At 30.5% G+C, this 18,914-nt stretch overlaps 3 protein-coding genes across 9 annotated transcripts; 2 read left to right on the top strand and 1 right to left on the bottom strand.

The window, feature by feature from the left end:
• The first annotated feature begins 763 nt into the window (after positions 1 to 763).
• LOC145011029 (uncharacterized) lies at positions 764 to 6,147 on the top strand. Of its 6 annotated transcripts, none has more exons than XM_078969648.1 (21): positions 764 to 781; positions 901 to 1,055; positions 1,373 to 1,487; positions 1,827 to 2,177; positions 2,288 to 2,455; positions 2,588 to 2,671; positions 2,757 to 2,816; positions 2,887 to 2,931; positions 3,033 to 3,229; positions 3,323 to 3,679; positions 3,753 to 3,876; positions 4,038 to 4,235; positions 4,362 to 4,451; positions 4,523 to 4,585; positions 4,659 to 4,733; positions 4,819 to 4,869; positions 4,946 to 5,023; positions 5,126 to 5,260; positions 5,368 to 5,475; positions 5,552 to 5,617; positions 5,718 to 6,147. In XM_078969648.1, the coding sequence occupies exons 4-21, from the start codon at positions 1,875 to 1,877 to the stop codon at positions 5,784 to 5,786; spliced, it is 2,271 nt and encodes a 756-aa protein (XP_078825774.1). In that variant the 5' UTR covers positions 764 to 781; positions 901 to 1,055; positions 1,373 to 1,487; positions 1,827 to 1,874; the 3' UTR covers positions 5,787 to 6,147. The 6 variants fall into 6 exon arrangements, 5 of the variants coding, with proteins under 5 accessions (XP_078825774.1, XP_078825773.1, XP_078825771.1 ...); XM_078969647.1 differs by lacking the exon at positions 764 to 781 and adding an exon at positions 793 to 810; XM_078969645.1 differs by lacking the exon at positions 764 to 781 and having other exon boundaries at positions 834 to 1,055.
• A 6,808-nt stretch (positions 6,148 to 12,955) lies between these two features.
• LOC145013219 (growth-regulating factor 3-like) lies at positions 12,956 to 15,632 on the top strand. 2 transcript variants are annotated; one of them, XM_078972023.1, is made up of 4 exons: positions 12,956 to 13,414; positions 13,729 to 14,119; positions 14,912 to 15,291; positions 15,384 to 15,632. In XM_078972023.1, exons 1-4 carry the CDS (start codon positions 13,195 to 13,197, stop codon positions 15,389 to 15,391), a joined length of 999 nt encoding a protein of 332 aa, XP_078828149.1. In that variant the 5' UTR covers positions 12,956 to 13,194; the 3' UTR covers positions 15,392 to 15,632. The 2 variants fall into 2 exon arrangements, with proteins under 2 accessions (XP_078828149.1, XP_078828150.1); XM_078972024.1 differs by having other exon boundaries at positions 12,959 to 13,399.
• Positions 15,633 to 17,500: 1,868 nt separating this feature from the next.
• LOC145009786 (F-box protein At5g49610-like) lies at positions 17,501 to 18,568 on the bottom strand. The gene has a single exon (XM_078968420.1). It carries the CDS (start codon positions 18,566 to 18,568, stop codon positions 17,501 to 17,503), a length of 1,068 nt encoding a protein of 355 aa, XP_078824546.1.
• Positions 18,569 to 18,914: the final 346 nt, after the last annotated feature.

The raw sequence follows: 18,914 nt of genomic DNA, 5'->3' as shown, positions 1-18,914 counted from the left end.
GACCGAATCCCTACTTCAAAGCCATCAGACCTAGGGCATGTTCGACACAAAAGATATGGGAACGTTTGAGAGCTTATAACTTCTAGCGTTTGACAATACGCTCCATTTTGAACAGAAATCTTTGTTTGACACTACCCACTATCAAGTAATTTTACTGAACACGCCCTAGTTTGTTCTTCATTAAGCTTCAAATTCGCCCCTCCCTTGGACTCAGTTATAACTTCTAGCGTTTGACAATACGCTCCATTTTGAACATAAAGCTTTGTTTGACACTACCCGCTATCAAGTAATTTTACTGAACACGCCCTTAGTTTGTTCTTCATTAAGCTTCAAATTAGCCCCTCCCTTGGACTCAGTTATAACTTCTAGCGTTTGACAATACGCTCCATTTTGAACAGAAAACTTTGTTTGACACTACCCGCTATCAAGTATTTTTACTGAACACGCCCCTAGTTTGTTCTTCATTAAGCTTCAGATTAGCCCCTCCCTTGGACTCGGTCTTCAATCCCCATGTTTGATGTTCCGTTTTGCCTCTGACCTGGTCTAAAGTTTAACCTAATTATTAACTATCAGATGACGCTTACTTTGTCTAAATGGAATCATCATGTTGTTCTCCTGTTTTAATTTTTATTCATATTATAATTTTCTTGTAACGCTTGATGGGTTTTTTTAATGAAAAAAAAAGAGGAACCTAATTAGCAATTTTTGAGTTAACTTGTTGCAGGTTTTGCAACTTACGAATAGTTTATCCTTTCTTCGTAAACGCATGATGCACCCTTGAGTAAAGACTTATTCTATAGAGTATAGATTGTATCCAAAATATTAATTTTAAATTAATTTTCAGATTTTATAGCGTAATTTGTTTTCTTCTTGATCGTCGTTTTCCTGACTGTTACCCAGAGCTTCATTCTCTCCCTTTGTTATGGCCGCCTGAAGAAACCGTCCTGTCCTCTTCATCCCACCATCTTTCTCTTTTGTCTGTGTGAAATACAGAGAGAGAGATACACATCTTCAGACTCACACATGTATCTTCTATAAGCAAGCCGAATTTACAGGTGAGTTTATTCGCGTACTGCGTAATCGCGTCTTTTGATTGCGTAAATACATCGCCTCTTTCCGTTAGTTCAAACTTCTTTTGTGCTGTACCACTTGTTCCTTGTAGTTGATTGAAAGTAATTTTTGTTTTCGTCATCGTTCCTAATCAAAATTTCTTGCTTAAATCTTACTAATATTAATTGACGTGAAAGCGATTTTTTTTTTTCCCGTAAAAGTATCATATGTTTCTACATGTGTAAGGTTACTTAAATCTATCTGTCAAACTTTACTGGAAGTCTCTTGTAAAATTTGGGGTTTTTACGTTTTCATGTATCAGTTATTGCACGAAGGGCAACTTCGCAATTTCTACTAAATTAGAGGAAGGTTTATTACTCTGAAGCGGCAACAATAATATACGAGTTTTCACTCTACCTTTAGTTCTCCCTTTCCAGGTTTTGGCGCTATCTTGTTAATAATTTACAGAAAAGAAGAATGGTAGTTCTTAATTTGTGAAATTTATGTTAAAAGAGGAGTAATGGTGATAGTTCGAGTGAAGTTTTGTGAGTCCAGAATTCTGGAGCAAAGTAATTACATGACATCACTCTCTGCTTTCTTCCTTACTTTTACTCTTGGATTCTTGAATAGTTTGTATATCAATGGCTAGTTTCATGAATAGTTGTCAGTCATGATTTGAAATCTCCCTGTGTCTTACTGCGGTTTTGTTTCCATGTTCTTCAGATCTTCTCCAATCAGAAATTTCTTTTTGACAAGTTCCTTTTACTTAATTCCAGATTTATACTTCATTCTTGTCCATTTGACAAGGGGGATTGATTACATCGATGGAAAAGAATGAAGAGTCAGATAGCCCAGGTTGGGGCGCTTCATTCTTCATGCAGACTACTGAAGATGTTACCAGAGCTTTTATGGCTGCAGCAGCAGCAGCTAGTGCTGCTCCTTCTTCAAGACCATCAGTTTTATACTCATCAAAAGATGACAGTGGTGGCCATCTCCAAAAGCTTCAGAATCAAGTCTTCAAAGTACTGAAAGGTTTATCTCATCCTACTGAAGAGAAAAGAAGCTACAACCCAGAAGTATTAACTACCCAAAAGCGTCAATGGGCAAGCTTCCAATTACAGGCCCTGGTATTTTCTTTGTTCACAAATCTTTCATTCTTTTGGTTGTGTACTCTGATATACTATTGACATTGTTATCCTTCTCCATCATGAGTGTTTATAATTTCAAAAAATTTCAGCATCGCAGGATACTGAAAGAACCATCAAGGCTGTTTGAGAGCTTTGTAGTGGTTGGACTTCACCCTGACTGTGATATTCAGTCACTTGAGAGGCAGTACTTTGGCAGAAAGTCTGAAGTCAACGGTCAACATCAACCAGTTTCCACTGTAGAAAATCTTGACCCTCAGGTCTTGCCCTCTACCCCATACAAATATATTAACTTTGTTTCATTCTTCTAGAATATGCTACTTAGTTATATATACATATATATATATATATATATATATATATATATATATATATATATATATTCCTTTCAGGTTCTGTTTGTATACCCTCCGGATAAACAGCTGCCATTAAAATACAGGGACCTCCTTTCATTCTGCTTTCCTGGTGGAGTGGAGGTTTGATTTGGCAACAGTAGTTTCTTATTTTACCTTAATCAAGATTTATGTCTTAACTCTTGAATGTGCTTACTTGTAATTGCAGGTTAATGCTGTTGAAAGAACTCCTTCTATGAGTGAACTGAATGAAATACTTCTTGGACAGGTTCATCAACATTTGAACCCTTTAACTCTGTTATGCTGAATGCTTGTTAACATGCTAATGTTTTTTGCAGGAACACCTTAAACAAAGTGACCTCTCCTTTGTATTCAGGTTGCAGGTAATTCACACCCTTCACTCTAACTATTTTCTCAATTTTTTTGGTTTGTTTTGGGATGATTTTGTTATTAGGTTCTGAATCTGAGTTTTAATACTACATAGGGAGCAGATGATTCGATTCTTTATGGTTGCTGTTTAGTAGCTGATGAATTGGTTCAAAAACCTTCTACATTAATTTCAAGTTTGTCAGATGGACGATTTCGCCCTTCTTCCAGCCGACGCATCTTAACAACTCGCCGCTGTTACTGCATTCTTTCAAGGCTTCCGTTTTTTGATCTTCATTTTGGCGTGTTGAATAGGTTTCTTATATTATATAAACTAATAACAGCAATCTATTTTTTGATCTTCATTTTGGCCATTGATATCATCAACATTATATGTGTTTTTTTTAGCATTTCCACTGAAGAAAGGTTGGAGAGGTTGAGAGAAAGTATCAGTGGCTTAGATCTTGAGTCTTGTGATGTGCATGAGCATGACAATAAAGTATATTCAGAAGAAGACGAAACAAGTGGGATTTCAGCTGAACATGGAGATAAGTTATTGCTGAATGGAAACAGAGAGACTCTACATAATTCTATCACTGAAACCCTAGTTACAGATGATGATAAGGCTGTAGCAGTTTCTGAGGTTTGTGATGCATCTGTTTATGATATAGTTAACAATGATCAGCCATCTCAAAAGCAGATACCAAATGCAATTTTGCCACTTCTTCGTTATCAGCAATATGATAGCTCAGACTCTTCCTCAAGGTATTTTATAAATTGTTGATATTTGGAATATACAAGAAATATTGTTTTAATACATTAAACTTAATTAATGCAGTTTACAAGGGTCACCTAGCGAAGATAGAAACTTCAGGAGTGAGCTTGATTCAGCAGAAATGGAGGAAACATCTTTCTCTAGCCAAGAAGATAGCGAACATGATGAGATTCTTGATTGGGCCAAGGTCTTTTCTTCTTTGACTTTCCTGTTGACCTCTTGTTAAAGATTCTCTTTTCCGTGTTACATTTTGTGGCATAAGGATTCTCTTAGAGTCCAAACGAGATATACATGGAATCCTATTACTGATTACTTATTGTGACAAGGGATATATAATAATACATGCAGGAAAATAATCATGGATCCTTACAAATAATATGTGAATATTACCGATTACACCTCCCTACAAGAGGCTCAACAGTTACATTCCATCCTCTGGATCATCTTCATCCTTTGGAATTTTATAGACCAGATGAAACAATCTTACACATTGCAGGCTCAACTATTGATTTGATGTCATGCACCACAAGTTTTGAATTAGCAGAGGTTTTTTGTTTAATACATTTATTTGCTGCTGTTTTAGTATATATATATATATATATATATATATATATATATATATATATATATATATATAATAATCAAGATTTTGATGATGTATTATTATAATAGGCTCACAGTGCACTTGCAGTGGAAGAAGAAGCAACTGCTTTATCAGTTTGGGCAATTGCATGCTTGTGTGGCTCCTTGCGTCTTGAACATGTATATATATTAATTTATTAAAATCTTCATTGTACATTTATAAGTTTTAATGTTCTTTTATTTATCTACAGGTGTTGACAATATTTGCGGGTGCATTGCTAGAAAAGCAAATTGTGTTTGTATGCTCAAATTTGGTATGTAATGTAAACGAATGCATATTATAGTGTTTTAAGTTTTTCTTACTTGAATCTGTTGAATAATCTACAGGGAATATTATCTGCTTTAGTTTTGTCAATTATACCCCTCATTCGTCCCTACCACTGGCAAAGTTTTTTAATGCCGGTAATAGCTTTATCATATGTTTATACAAGTATTAATCATGTTTTAACTTTTTGGTTTTAATAAAACTTTATCCATTTTACTTCAGGTCTTGCCAAATGACATGGTGGACTTCTTGGATGCACCTGTTCCATTTGTTGTAAGTTAGTTTTTGTTATTTTTTTTATTTATTTATTTGTAAAAAGAATACTAGTGTTGTATAATATGTTAAACAGGTTGGTGTGAAGCACAAAACTGCTGAAGTACAATCCAAGTTAGCAAATGTTGTTTTTGTTGATGCAAACAAGAATCAGGTAAGTGTTTGTTTCACTCATATTTACCTTTTTCACATAAAAATTGAAAACATTCTCATATATATTTATATAAATCTGTTATTTTGTTATTGGGTTAATTAGGTTAAATCAGTTTCAGTACCAAATTTACCTAGACACAAGGAGTTATTTGCAGCCTTAAGTCCATACCATGCTCAGCTTGTGGGTGAAAATTATTTAGGGAAAAGAAGACCTGTTCATGATTGCACTAATGTGCAGGTATTACCTTTTTTTTTTTATATAAATTTTATTACTTCTTTTTAAGATTTGGGTTATATAAATATTGATGAAACTTATTTATTTACAAAATTGAAATGAATACACAGGTGGAAGCCGCAAAGGGATTCCTAACAGTATTACGCTCTCACTTAGATTCTCTTTGCTCTAACTTACGTTCTCACACAATTACAAATGTTCAATCCAATGATGATAAGGTATTTATTTATTTTTTTACTCACACATTATTTTCTATATATACATATATCTAAAAAGTAAATAATTTGACCCCAGGTATCTTTGCTTTTAAAAGAAAGTTTCATCGACTCGTTTCCTAGTCGTGATCGACCTTTTATGAAGGTGCATTTTTATATAAAAAATCTTGTTAACGTTATTAAGAAAAGAAGGTATATAAGCTCACTATCATTTATTTATTTATTTATTTGTTTGTTTGTTGCAGCTTTTTGTGGAGACGCAACTTTTCTCTGTACATACGGATCTGGTGTTATCTTTTTTCCAGAAGGATTAGTACAAGCAGCACATAATAAAATAAAATTATACAAAAAAAAAAAAAAAATCTCTAACTTATGTAATGATATATTTATTACATACATTTCATTTCATTTCATTTCCCCCTTGATCTTTCATGTCAGTTATGCAGAAATGGAAACCTGAAAGTGGGGCCAAAAGAGTATGGTTAAAAAAAATTGTACCAAGAAAATTTGTAACTTTAATGAGAGACCACCAAATGAAATGAGTAGGGCAAGTGTCAGTGGAGTCATGAATGTGAATTTACTTTTGGTGTTTTTAGGTGTGACTGTTGAAACAAATAATTGAGCTTTTGTGTACCTTGTTATATATAATTTAATGCTTTTTGGGACCTTTAGAAACAGGAATGAATTAACATATGCATATATAGATGTGAATTTCGTTGGTGGTCCTATTAAACATGTAAAATGCTATGTTATATCTGGAGACTTGTAGTTTCTTTTGGTAACATAAAGTTTAGATGCTTTCTTTTTGATCCTATTGGACGCTGGAATGGAACATAATCTGTATATCTATCTTTAGAAAGGATTCTCTTCTTTTTAAGGATGAGCTTCTTACCATGAAATACCGCTCTCATTGCATAAAGTACAAGTCACTGAAGCATGGTTGGTATGTAAATATTTACGTGTACCAGGATCCATCATATATTTTGATTTTGGTTAAATTGATGTTTTCAAATGTCAAAAAAAAAAACCCGACTATATGAAATTAAAAAGATCATGTCATTATTAATTTCAAAAAACTGTAATTGATATTGTAAAAAAATCTTCAAGTATTTAAAAAAATCTAAAAACATTTGAATAAATTTTGCGTTTTGATTACTTTGTGTTCTTGCACACATCCTCTAAAAGAAATCGATTACTCAAATGAAAAACCAAAATCGATTCTCAAAGCATCCCTACAACCTAGTACGATCCCTGGAAAAACATTCAGATGAACAGAAAAATGACAAAAAAATTAATACTCATAAATTCATCTAAATGTTCTTATATATTAAGTTGTCACATTGGATATAATTCGAAGTTTTGTCGTGTATACTGACATCTAGATAGAAAATCAGTTTACCCAATTGAAATCGATAATAATGGTATAATAAAAAACCAGGGAAGGGTTTATTGTCTGTTGTGTATAATTGTAAAATAGTAATCCAAAAATTATGTCAATATGTTGTTTTTACAATATTAACCCGTGTTGTAATTGGAGAAAGATGGTGGGTTTGTTTTGATAGTTGGTTCAAAGAAATAAAAGTGGGGGTGGTAGTGCTGTCACAGAGGTGAAAGAAACAAGCACTAATGATGGGAAGAGTTTCTTCAAGGGGTCTTGTTTCTTTTTTCTTGTGGTAGCAGAAAAAAGTACATGCTCCTGCATTGTAGATTGTGTTGTGATTTTGTTTGCAAGTTAATATAAACTTTCAAAACAAATCTTATTTATCATTTTCTTTAATAAATTTGACATATAAATTATTAGTTTCGCTATCCATAAACACTAGCATCTCAACTTATTATTCGAAAAGTTTTTCGTCATTTGTAATTTAATATCTTTAATATAAATTGACCCCTATTTTCACTATTAGATAATAATAACTAATATAAATTATTCTTTTTATAATTAGTTATCGTATTATTAAAATAACTATTTTATTAAAATTTTAGAGACCAAAATACTAAAATTTTAAAATGTTCGAGAATTTAATGAATCATAGACTAATATCAATTTAAAAGTAATATATCATCACAAGTAACACATATTAGCTATAGAATCTATCATACAAATAATAAATTAAAAATACCTAAATACAAAGCTTTAGCACCAAATTATATAGAAATGAAAGTTTAACAATAAGTTTGATAGATTTGGTATAAATGAATATTATAACACCATGTTTGATGTTGTTACTATTAATCAATATCATTTTTATGTACAAAATGACGTTGGATAGGATAGACATTATGAATTATTGTTAACACAACATGGATTTCATGTTTGGATAGGATACACATTATATAGAAATGAAAGTTTGACACCAAATTTCGTGCAAAAAATTAGAATTTGGTATTGTGTTGGAGATGTCTTTAAAAGTTTTAAGTCTAAATTAATGTATTATGCAATTTTCATAAACTTGTTGAATTGAAGATACATATACCAAATTTGTCTGAACGGACATTTTGTGTGGTTTCTCTTTAACTTGTGCCACCAAATATCATGATTACAAAATATTTGTACCATCCGAAATAAATGTAAAATGCGTCCTTTATATACACAGTACGAACAAAATTTTTAATAGGAATGTAAGAACATTTTCAACCGTATATTTTCTAATGAAACAAAAAATGAACCATCCGAATAAAAAGTAATATGATCCATAAAAAAAATCATGAATAAATATTTTGATGATTCCTTTTTAGTATAATTTTTTATTGTACTTCATTAAAATTGTTCAAAATATGAATTTTGTTTGATTTACTAAAACTAAATCCATTTGCACAATTTTAGCGACTAACTATAAATTTATCGTAAAAATTAATCATCAAAATATCTTTTTAGGATTTTTTTGTGGATCCTGAAAAATATTTTGACGATAAATATATTGTTATTCACAAAAATTGTTCGAAAAGTGAATTTTGTTTGATTTACTAAAAAATAAATCATGAATGTGATTTTTAAGATTTTTTTAACTTGTGAATAATATTGATTTTGATATATAATTATTCATTTTGTTGGTTCGTTAAAAAAATGCAATGAAAAACTTCTTACCTTCTTTCCAGAAATTTATCTATTATTTGATGTGTGTGTGCGTGTGTCTATATATATATATATATATATATATATATATATATATATATATATATATATATATATATATATATATATATATATATATATATATATATATATATATATATATATATATATATGGCAAAGTGAATATACCCTTAAAAGTATATAAGCTTAAGTATCCAAACACATCATAATACGTCATTTTGTTTGATATACTTATTATAATGTTCTTAAACTTCAACCCTAACTTGATTTGCTTTCAAGATATTCAAAATTTCATTATTATATTTCTCTTACATCACATCTTTTTACCGAACACCTATATATATATATATATATATATATATATATATATATATATATATATATATATACATTGTAGTTGAAAATGAAAATTATGTAAGATGAAGATAAATGTGTAATTTATAAAAATCTTGGAAGTAAATCAAGTTAAAAGTTAAATTATAAGAACATTGGACAATTAGAATATATTATATGATATAAAACAGCGTAGTAATAGTATTGTGAATTTAAGTACCTAAACTTATATACCTTTAATAGTATATATATCTTTCCAATATATATATATATATATATATATATATATATATATATATATATATATATATATATATATACACAGAGAGAGAGAGAGAGCGAGAGAGAGAGAATTCATTTAAGAACTTAAAGATTTGCAAGACTTCGAAAACCCTAATTCGCTCATCACTTTTCAAAACCAAAACTACCGGTAGTCATCAAATGTTGCATCTAAGAGGGAATAATGCTAAAAAGATGATTTTATGCTTTTTTTTTTCTTTTAAATATGCATATATGCATTTCTAAATATGTATACATGCATATTTATAATTTTTGTGTATTTTTTTTTGTACATTTTCAAGTTATGATTTTCTTAAATGCTAATATTAAAGTCTCATTGTTGTGTTGGGTTTGAAAAATATTGAAAAAACACAAATATGCATGCATGGATATATATATATATATATATATATATATATATATATATATATATATATATATATATATATATATATATATATATATATATATATGCACAGACGCAAGAGTTTATGAGTGTGTTCGGCACGGAGCGTTTGAGAGCTTCTAGCTTCTAACTTTTGACAAAATGTTTCGTTTTGAATTGAAAGTCGTGTTTGGCACTACAAACTTTTAGGTCATGTTCGGCAAAACTAGCTGATAGCTTTTGATTTTCGAGCGTTTTGTGTAGACTAAAAGCTAAACGCTCTTGTTGCCGAACGGGTATTTTTTTTATTAGCGTTTTCTTAAAAGCTAGAAGCTCCAAAAAACTGTGTACTGAACACGCCCTTAGTGTTTAGTTTAAACAAAAAGCTTCAAATACAAAAGCTACTTTATTTAACGTTTAACAAAACGCTACAAGCTACCCGCTACAAATTAATTTTGTCGAAGACGCGCTATGTCTTAAGGACTTAGAAGTGGGGCACATACCCCCAATGTGTAACATATTTTACATATAAATACTCCAATTATTTTTAATTTTACTCTAAAACACTTTATGTTTTTGAAAAGGTTCAAAAATTGCCCCCAACAAGTAAACGCTGGAATCCCCATGTATATATCCCACCAATTTGGAAATGACTTAAAAAAGACTTGGTGTCTCCTTGAAATGCAACACCGAACAATGTTATGGTAAGGTGAAACACACAACCCTTTTCGTAAGAACAAATAAGTAAGATGGATGGAGTGATGCAGTGTAAGGTACAAGTCAGGAAAGCATAAAGTAGCATGCTTGAATTGGACCATTTAGGGGTATGGGTGGATGGTTAGAGTGGATTACCCCAAAAGAAGAAAAGGTCATATTGATATTGTGGGTTATTTACTGTCAAAGTAAGAAAAAAGAAAACAGAGAAATGAAAAAGTAAAAGTAGAAAAGAAAAGAAAAGAAAGAAAAGAAAAGAAAGAAAAGAAAAAAACCTGTACAAATGGTTCTTATATGGGAACTCCCACTTTCTACTGTCACTCTCTGCCCTTTGAGATCACCTCTATCTTTTTTATATAAATCTTTTCGGTTTTTATAGTTCTAGAGTTTCATACAACATGCTCTTACATACATGGTAAAACATTTCTATAGGCATCTATTAAACGCAGATATATCAAATATGAATAGCTAGACTTTAATTTATTTTTCAAAGAAGACACCGTAAACAAAAGAAAAAAAAAAATTATTTGGTAAAATTTCTTTCCATAGATAGAATGTATGTTATATACATGTGTACGCCAGAAGATGCAATGTTTTATTTCACGTAGAACTATGTTTAACAGTAAACCAAGCGTCGCAATGTTTTCTAGGATGCAATTGCTAACGAAAATTTGTTTATTAAGATTAAAAATATTAATATCATACGTAGAATGCCAATGCTTTAAGTCTTTAACAATGTTTCTTGGGTCCATAAAAAAAAAAAAAAAAAAGTAAAGAAATATGCCCATAAATCCATAATGTTAGAAAACATGTTTCAATAGGTTGTTAGTAGATATAAATATGTTTTTTTGGCCTAGCAGGAAGGAATAACTCTCAAATGAGAAGTTATGTATTCAACTCTTATTATGAAATGTTTATAAAGTTCACATAAGGACCATTTATGAAATTTTCTAAAACTATGTATAACGATCATTTGTTAAATTAAAAAAAGTCTATTCAACATTATATTAATTATCAGAAAACAAATAAAATGACAAAAAAAAAAAAACTCAAACACATAAAATATAATATTTATATAAAAAATAAAACTTACTGATTTAATCAACATTCAAATATTTTTTTAATATATAAATAATTTTTGTTATCTAACCTGTATCTAAAATATTTAAACTACAATACATTATTATGTATGTTAGTTTTTTATTTTTTATTTAAAAGTATTTGAAGTACAAAAAATCATATCATTTACTTTTAGTTTTTATATGATATAATTGTGATATAATTTGAGAGATTTATCTTTATTTTTCTTATATAAATATAATAATTTTTATAATAAATACGATATGTTATTATAAAAAAATAAGTTGATATACAAAATAATACTATGTTGCCATTTTGTTTTAAAAATATAAGTTTGTGGTTTTGAGTTAAATTTAAAACTATATTTCCGTTTTGGTTTCGTAATATAAGTATAATGTTGTCTTCAATTAAAAATGAAATACAAATAATAAATGAATACATTGACTATAAATTTTTTATTGAAATTGAATTTTATTTCGTTCTGTTTCAGTTAGTATTTCTAGCATCAATACAGTTTATTGATTGTATGAATTTTATTTTTAAGTGTAAATTATTAAAATTGTCTCTATGGTTAGTCAAAATTATACGTTTGGTTCCATTTTTTTTTTTTTTTTTTGCACTCGGATCGTCTATATGGTTCGATTTGTTGTGTTTTTCGTTCCTATAGTTTGGTTAAAATTGCACGTTTGTTCCCTAGTTTTATGTATATAAGGGATGAAAAATGTAACAAAATCAAACCACAAGGACGATCCGAGTGCAAAAAAAATTAAGAATTAAATATGCAATTTTGATCAAATCTTAGGGACGATTTCAGTTATTTACTCTATTTTTAATTGAAGACAACAACATATATGTATTATGAAACCAAAAGGAAAACATACTTGCAAAATTTTACTAGTCAACTAAAATTAGATAACAAAAATTATTTATATATTAAATAAAATATATTTACATGTTAGATTAAACTTAATAAGTTCTATTTTTTTTCTTTATAAAGATATTATAAATTCTATGTTTTAGTATTTTTTTTTATATTTTTATTTAATTTATGATAATTAATACAAAGTTAATAGATTTAAAAAAAAAATTGCACAAATAGTCTTTATATGAAGTTTCAAAAAATTTCATAACATTCTTTATGAGAGTTTATAGAAAATTTCATAAATAATCCTTATAAGGCTCTTTATATTACATCGTAAGTCATAATGATCATTCGTATGTCCTAAAATACAATTTATAAAAAAAAATTATTTTGAAAGCAGTGATGTAAAGTGGTATGATAGAGCGGCCAAAAAATGTAATTTAATCTTTTAATTAGTTGGAGAAATTAATATCATCTTATATTTTCTTTTAATTATCCTTTTATTCATTTAATAAGTAAATTAACATATTATTATTAATTTTATTAAATATGTTATTAAATATAATATATATTAATATTTCATATGGTAAAAAGGATAAATAAGAATAAATATAAAAAATATTTAATTTATCATTAATTAATTAATTATATGATACCAAGTATCAACCATACTTAAAATGTGTAATAACAATTAAGAAGAGGTGAAGAGGAGACTACATGGAAGTGGCCTATTCCATTATTTTATGGGTTTCCGTATGATATTTGTCAGGGACAAGTGCTGCCATAAAGGCAGCATAGTAGCAGCAGAAGATGCAACAGAGGTGTTGCAGTCATTATACAGTGCACACCAGATCTCTATCACGAACAGAAACGACCTGTATATTTTTATCTCTTTCTGAAGCTTAATTCACACCCAGAAATTCCAGGGTTTCTCTTTCTTCAATATCTTGACCGGAAAAGAAGACCCGATCAATGGAAACGATGACTACAGCAAGGAACGACAATTCTCGATATCCGTTCACATCAAGTCAATGGCAAGAGCTAGAACACCAAGCGCTTGTTTACAAATACATGATTTCCGGCATGCCCATTCCTCCTGATCTCCTCTTCTCCATCCAAAGAAGCTTGGATTCTTCCACGAGACTTCTCCTGCACCACCATTCTCCCCATCATTCAAGTATGTCGTCTAATTGTATGTTTTTCATGCTAGTTTTTTTTTTCCTCAGATCTTAGGTGCTTCTCGAACATGGATATGCATGCCAACTGTTCGAAGTATTTCCCACAAGAAAAAAAAACACTATTTTTTTCACTTATCAAAACAGTATCTAAACTTGAAATCCGTTTCTAAGAAAGTTTTTGAACATGGATATGCATGCCAACTGTTTGAAGTATTTCCTATAAGAAAAAAAGAATCTCCTTTTTACTTTGTCAAAACCAGTGAACCAAACTAAATCATTTAAAAAAAAAAAATATGATTGATGATGAACATATATATTAAATCTGCAGTTGGAGTTGGATGGAACTGTTTCCAGATGGGATTTGGGAGGAAAATAGATCCAGAACCAGGGAGATGCAGAAGAACAGATGGAAAAAAATGGAGATGCTCTAAAGAAGCTTATCCCGATTCAAAATACTGTGAAAGGCACATGCATAGAGGCAGAAATCGTTCAAGAAAGCCTGTGGAAGTAAACTCAGCACCCAACACACCACCACCATTATCATCAATCTCTACAAAACCCATGATGAATTACCCTGTTTCACCTTTCCTTTATCCCCAATTACACATATCATCATCATCCAGACCTCCTGTTAATGGTAATGTCGTGTCATCTCATCAAGATCGGTTTTGGTTGGAATCTAGCAGCGGGTACTCATCACGTTCAGAAAAAGATAACAGGTAATTTGTTTGTGGAGTGTCAAAACTTTTACACATGCATTAATCCCTTGTCATCATCATGATTGTACACATGCACACAGACAGATACCCACATGCTAATGTCCAGTCGCATAAATGATTCTCTTCTCTTTCTCAACATATCAACTCATCTACATACATATATATGCCTTTCACACCCTGTACTTTTTTCATGCTAACCAGCATCTTCCCATTTCAAGACCCAATTTTTACCTTCATTCTATCATTACGATAATATAGTTTTGGACCATTTGTCACTTTCTTTGATTGTACTTCTCATAAACCATTTATCTTACTTACTAAACAGTAATAAATAATAATCTATCCACCTTTTTCTTTTTTCAAAAATAAATAAATACCTTATACCTTGGTCTAAAGTTGCATGTCACAACTCACAACCATCTTTTAGAAATGGATAATGCTTCATAGTTGTTACTTTCCGTACATAACATAGGGTCCATAGCTCCATTCCTAGTCACTTAGACCAGACTAGACAAAAAATACTTGCTTTTATTGATTCGAATTGGAGGTTATCTATTTCTATAGGCACCCTTGCTTTTTTTTTTTTTTTTTTATTTATAAGGTTTAATTAATTAACTACTATCAAAACCAATTACACTTTATTTTCTTTCACACTCAACTAGGTTTATATAACTATTTCAAAATGATAGTAGTTATCAACTACAACAAACTTATACTAATAAGTGTCTCTTTGGTAAATTTAACTCATTGTTATATATTTTTAAGCTGATTTTTTTTTTTTTTTAATCTTAGCTATGGGATGAAAGAAGAGATGGATGAACATCCGTTTCTCTCAGAAAGATGTGGAAGTGGAATGATGAGTGCTTCAGTGGGTGGTGATTCTTGGAACTTGGAACCACTGGCTATGAACAACAACAACAACACATCATCATCATCTTCTTCTTCTTCTTCATTAATGGTCCATACAAAACAAAGGGCTTATTATGATTATGATCAGTTGACTTTAAAAATTGATCAAAGAAAAGATGAACAACCCAAAAAAGTTATGCATCATTTCTTTGATGAATCTCCACAGAATGACAATGTTGATGGTGGTAACAAAGATTCTTCTACTACTCAACTTTCCATCTCAATCCCGAATGGTGCTCGCGACTTCTTCCAGACCCATAATGGTAATTTCAACTCATTTTTCTTTCTTTTCCCTTTGGTGTTCTCTGTTTGATTAAGCAATGAAAAGTAATTGTACTTTCTCAATGTGTTGCAGATAAATGAGGTTTTCATTTGAAAAAGGACGAGGAGTTTCACAGGGGTGTTGGTGGATTAGTAAGTGTTAACTTTTTTTTTGGTTGTGTAATTGTGAAAGGAATGCTGCTACTTATTAGGCGTGTTTATGTAGTTTGTTTAAAAAATGACACGTTTCGTGAGGTTTTTGACTGGGCTATAAAACGTTACAACGATTAGGGCGTGTTTATTTCACAGATTTCGAAGGAATTTGGAGGATTTGAAATGTAAATTTAAGTTAAAATTGCTTTTGGTTGACAAAATCATAGAAATTAGTATTCTTTAAATTCTATGTTTAAAGGAATTGTTATTATTTGGTTTGGTTACGAGCAAATATTTTAGATACAATTACTTATATTTTATAAAAAAGACAAAAGGTCCTCTCACCATTTATTTTAGTCATATGATTGATCAAATAAAAAAATTATTAAGGGGTGCAAACAAACTAATTTACTTGTGAGCGAGCTATTTGGAAGTGATTCGTTAAAAGTTCAATTCGAAATCGATTTTAAATGAGTTTGAGCCACGCACGAGTTTAACATTAGGTTGTTTGTTAAACGAGTTTGAGCCTATATTATTAAGTCCGATTAGGCTCGTGAGTCTAAATGAGTCTTCATATATATAATATAAAATTTAGAATTTTATTTTTATATAGTAGAATAAATAAATATTTAATATATACCATTTTAGGGAGTTAGGGTATAACTGTATATGAGTCGAGCCCAAACATAATCTGAATCCGTATAAATCTAAACAAGTCGATCTCGAGCTTCATCCCATAAGGCTCGAAATGAGTTGACTTTGAACCTAAAGAAAATTAAACGAGTCGAATCTGAGCTTGGTCAAACTTAGACTCAGCTTAACATGTTTTCACCCCTACTCCTCTACCCACCTGCACCACTCTCCACACACATGCATGAGTTATATATTTATTTTGTAAAGTTATCTTTTTGTTTTATATTATATTATGTGCAAATTGAATAAGAAATTGACTTGTGTTGGTAAGAGTTTAAAAAATTTAAACTTTAACTAAATAAAATTTTATTATTTTTATTAAAAAGTACAAAACAATTTCAATAAAAATGTAATTTGGTTATATTACATAGTTTACTTTTTAATTATTTGACAAGTTGCAAAACAAATAAAAAAAATGAGTTTTATTATATTTCATGTCGGCAAAAAACATAGAAAATTTGAATTTCTGGGTATTCTAATTCCACTTGTTATTTGATTTTTTTGACTTGTGGAAAATAAGACTTGGAGGGTAAGGGTATGAGAGTATGGGCCACTGGGGTGATGTTTCCCCATTTAAGCCCGGGTAAGGTTGATAATCTGATTTGAGCCCAAATATTTCTATTAAGGGCAAGTTGGGCTCAGAGCCGAAAGACTTAAAGGCTCAGTCCTTTCTAGTTCCTACAAAAAAGCCTAAAGAAATCCCTTGCAGACGAATATCTAGGAAATGGTGCGTATAATATTAAATATTTAAATACATGTTAAATTTTATACAAGTAACCAACTGTTGTCATATAATACATGTCAATATGCTAAGAATAATATTTAAAAGAACAATCAATTACATATCTACATATGATTATATGGATTTTTTTATAAAAAATTCAAGCAAAAGTATGTGTTGTTATTATTAATGTTTTATTCTGAATCAGATACTACACACCTGGAAATTGTTGGTGGCTTGGTGCCAAGTATATATATCACAAAAGAAAAATTACTCAAAATTGTATTTGAAAGTTAAAAGTTTGATCTACAAATTACAATCTACGTTTTTTATAATTAGAAGTTTAGAAGTTTTAATCCCGATTTCCCCAACTAACGAATATCTCAAATATTTAATAACCCTCCTATCGAAAATACAAAAATCCAACCATCTTTCGTTGGTTGCTAATTACCATGTAAAGATACTGCTTCCTTGCATACAGAAAATATAAGCATAAAACATAAATTTCATATATCATCAACATTAAAGTTTAGATTCTCTTAATTCAAAACATCATGAAATTTATATACCTATCTTAATAGAAAGAAGAATCAGAAAAATAAATGCATGCATGCATGTTCTAATCTAAGTCTATGATCTTCTAGCTACTCCTGTTTGCCCAGCTTCAAATTAATTGGTTCAAAATCTGATCGGTAGATGAACATTTGATCATCAGATGAGTTGGAAACGATTGTCTTCTCTTTGTAAAACAAAAAAACTCCAGTCCATATCATAACTCTTGCATTTGGATCATCAAATAACTCCAGTTTCCTTGCATTAATATCTTCTGATTCCTCCTTGTTGAAAACATATATCTTCTCCCACGATTCAACATCAGTCCCGAGAACCCAAAATTCACAACCACCATTAATCGAAGACTTACAAAAATACCCCAATCTCCCGTCATGTTTTACCAATTGTCTTGAAGTATATAACTCATAGTCCCGGTCTTGAATTGGCGATGAAAAAGTTGACCATTTTTCAGAATATGAATCAAATTTCAAGATGTCATTGTTCAACAATAACATGTAGATTGAGCCTCTCGTGGTGATTACTGGTCTTGACACATCCAGGCTAACTGAAGATGGCAACATTAAGAGATCCATCAGCTTCCATACCCAAGTGGTTGAGTCGAAGATTTCACAACGATATGTCCTGTAAAATTCACCCCTCCTTTTCACGCTATTGGAAGAAGATAACCTGACAATCTTGTAATGGAGTACTGGATTTGAACCCACCACCACAATCGCAATCTTCTCAGTTGTATACCTGGTTCTTGGATTCGGCAATGGTACAATCTGTTTGGTCGCAGGTTTACAAACATAGTATGAAATAGACCCAGAAAATCTTGTATAAGGACTCTGGAACACGATGATTCCTTGCTCCGAAGATGCTAGAATTCGAGCATTACGTGGTAGAAAACCAAGATCGATGCTCTTTGATCCACGTGATGGAGCAAACTTGTGGATGTATTCAGAGCATTCAAGACCACACTTTTGCATGAGAAAGCCAGAAACAATGTCGTTTCTTTGCTTGTAAAGGTCAAGAAGATAGGGTTCATACGTGAGCTTTTGGAATTCTTTACTGATACAACGCATGACATCCAGTGTCTTTAAAGATGTACGTGAAAGAATTTCAGTCTTCACCATGTCGTCACAAAGCTTGAACTCCATTGAAAAGAATGTGAAGTTTTCGTATGGAGGTTTTCTTTTGAAGGAGGGCTGGACGTTTTTGTAAAGAGAAATACGAAATACTAATACGTATAGAGGATGATGGTGATGGGTTTATGAAGGAATGTGATACATTTATATGGATGTAGACATGGATTGGTATTTGGTAAGTTGAGTTGTAGTAGGGTTATATATTTATTGCTTTACTTGCGTCCAAAGTTTCATAATTTACGGTATATATTGTGGTATATAGTTTCATAATTTACGGTATATATTGTGGTATATATTGTGGGGATTTTCTAATATGTGTTCTAATTAATCAAAATTATTATTATAATTAAATGTTAAA

The sequence above is a fragment of the Lactuca saligna genome, chromosome 8 (assembly GCF_052625555.1).
Source record: "Lactuca saligna cultivar CGN05327 chromosome 8, ASM5262555v1, whole genome shotgun sequence".
Classification (NCBI taxonomy): domain Eukaryota; kingdom Viridiplantae; phylum Streptophyta; class Magnoliopsida; order Asterales; family Asteraceae; genus Lactuca; species Lactuca saligna.
The sequence above is the reverse complement of the archived record's forward strand: the minus strand, read 5'-3'. Positions and strand labels throughout refer to the sequence as shown.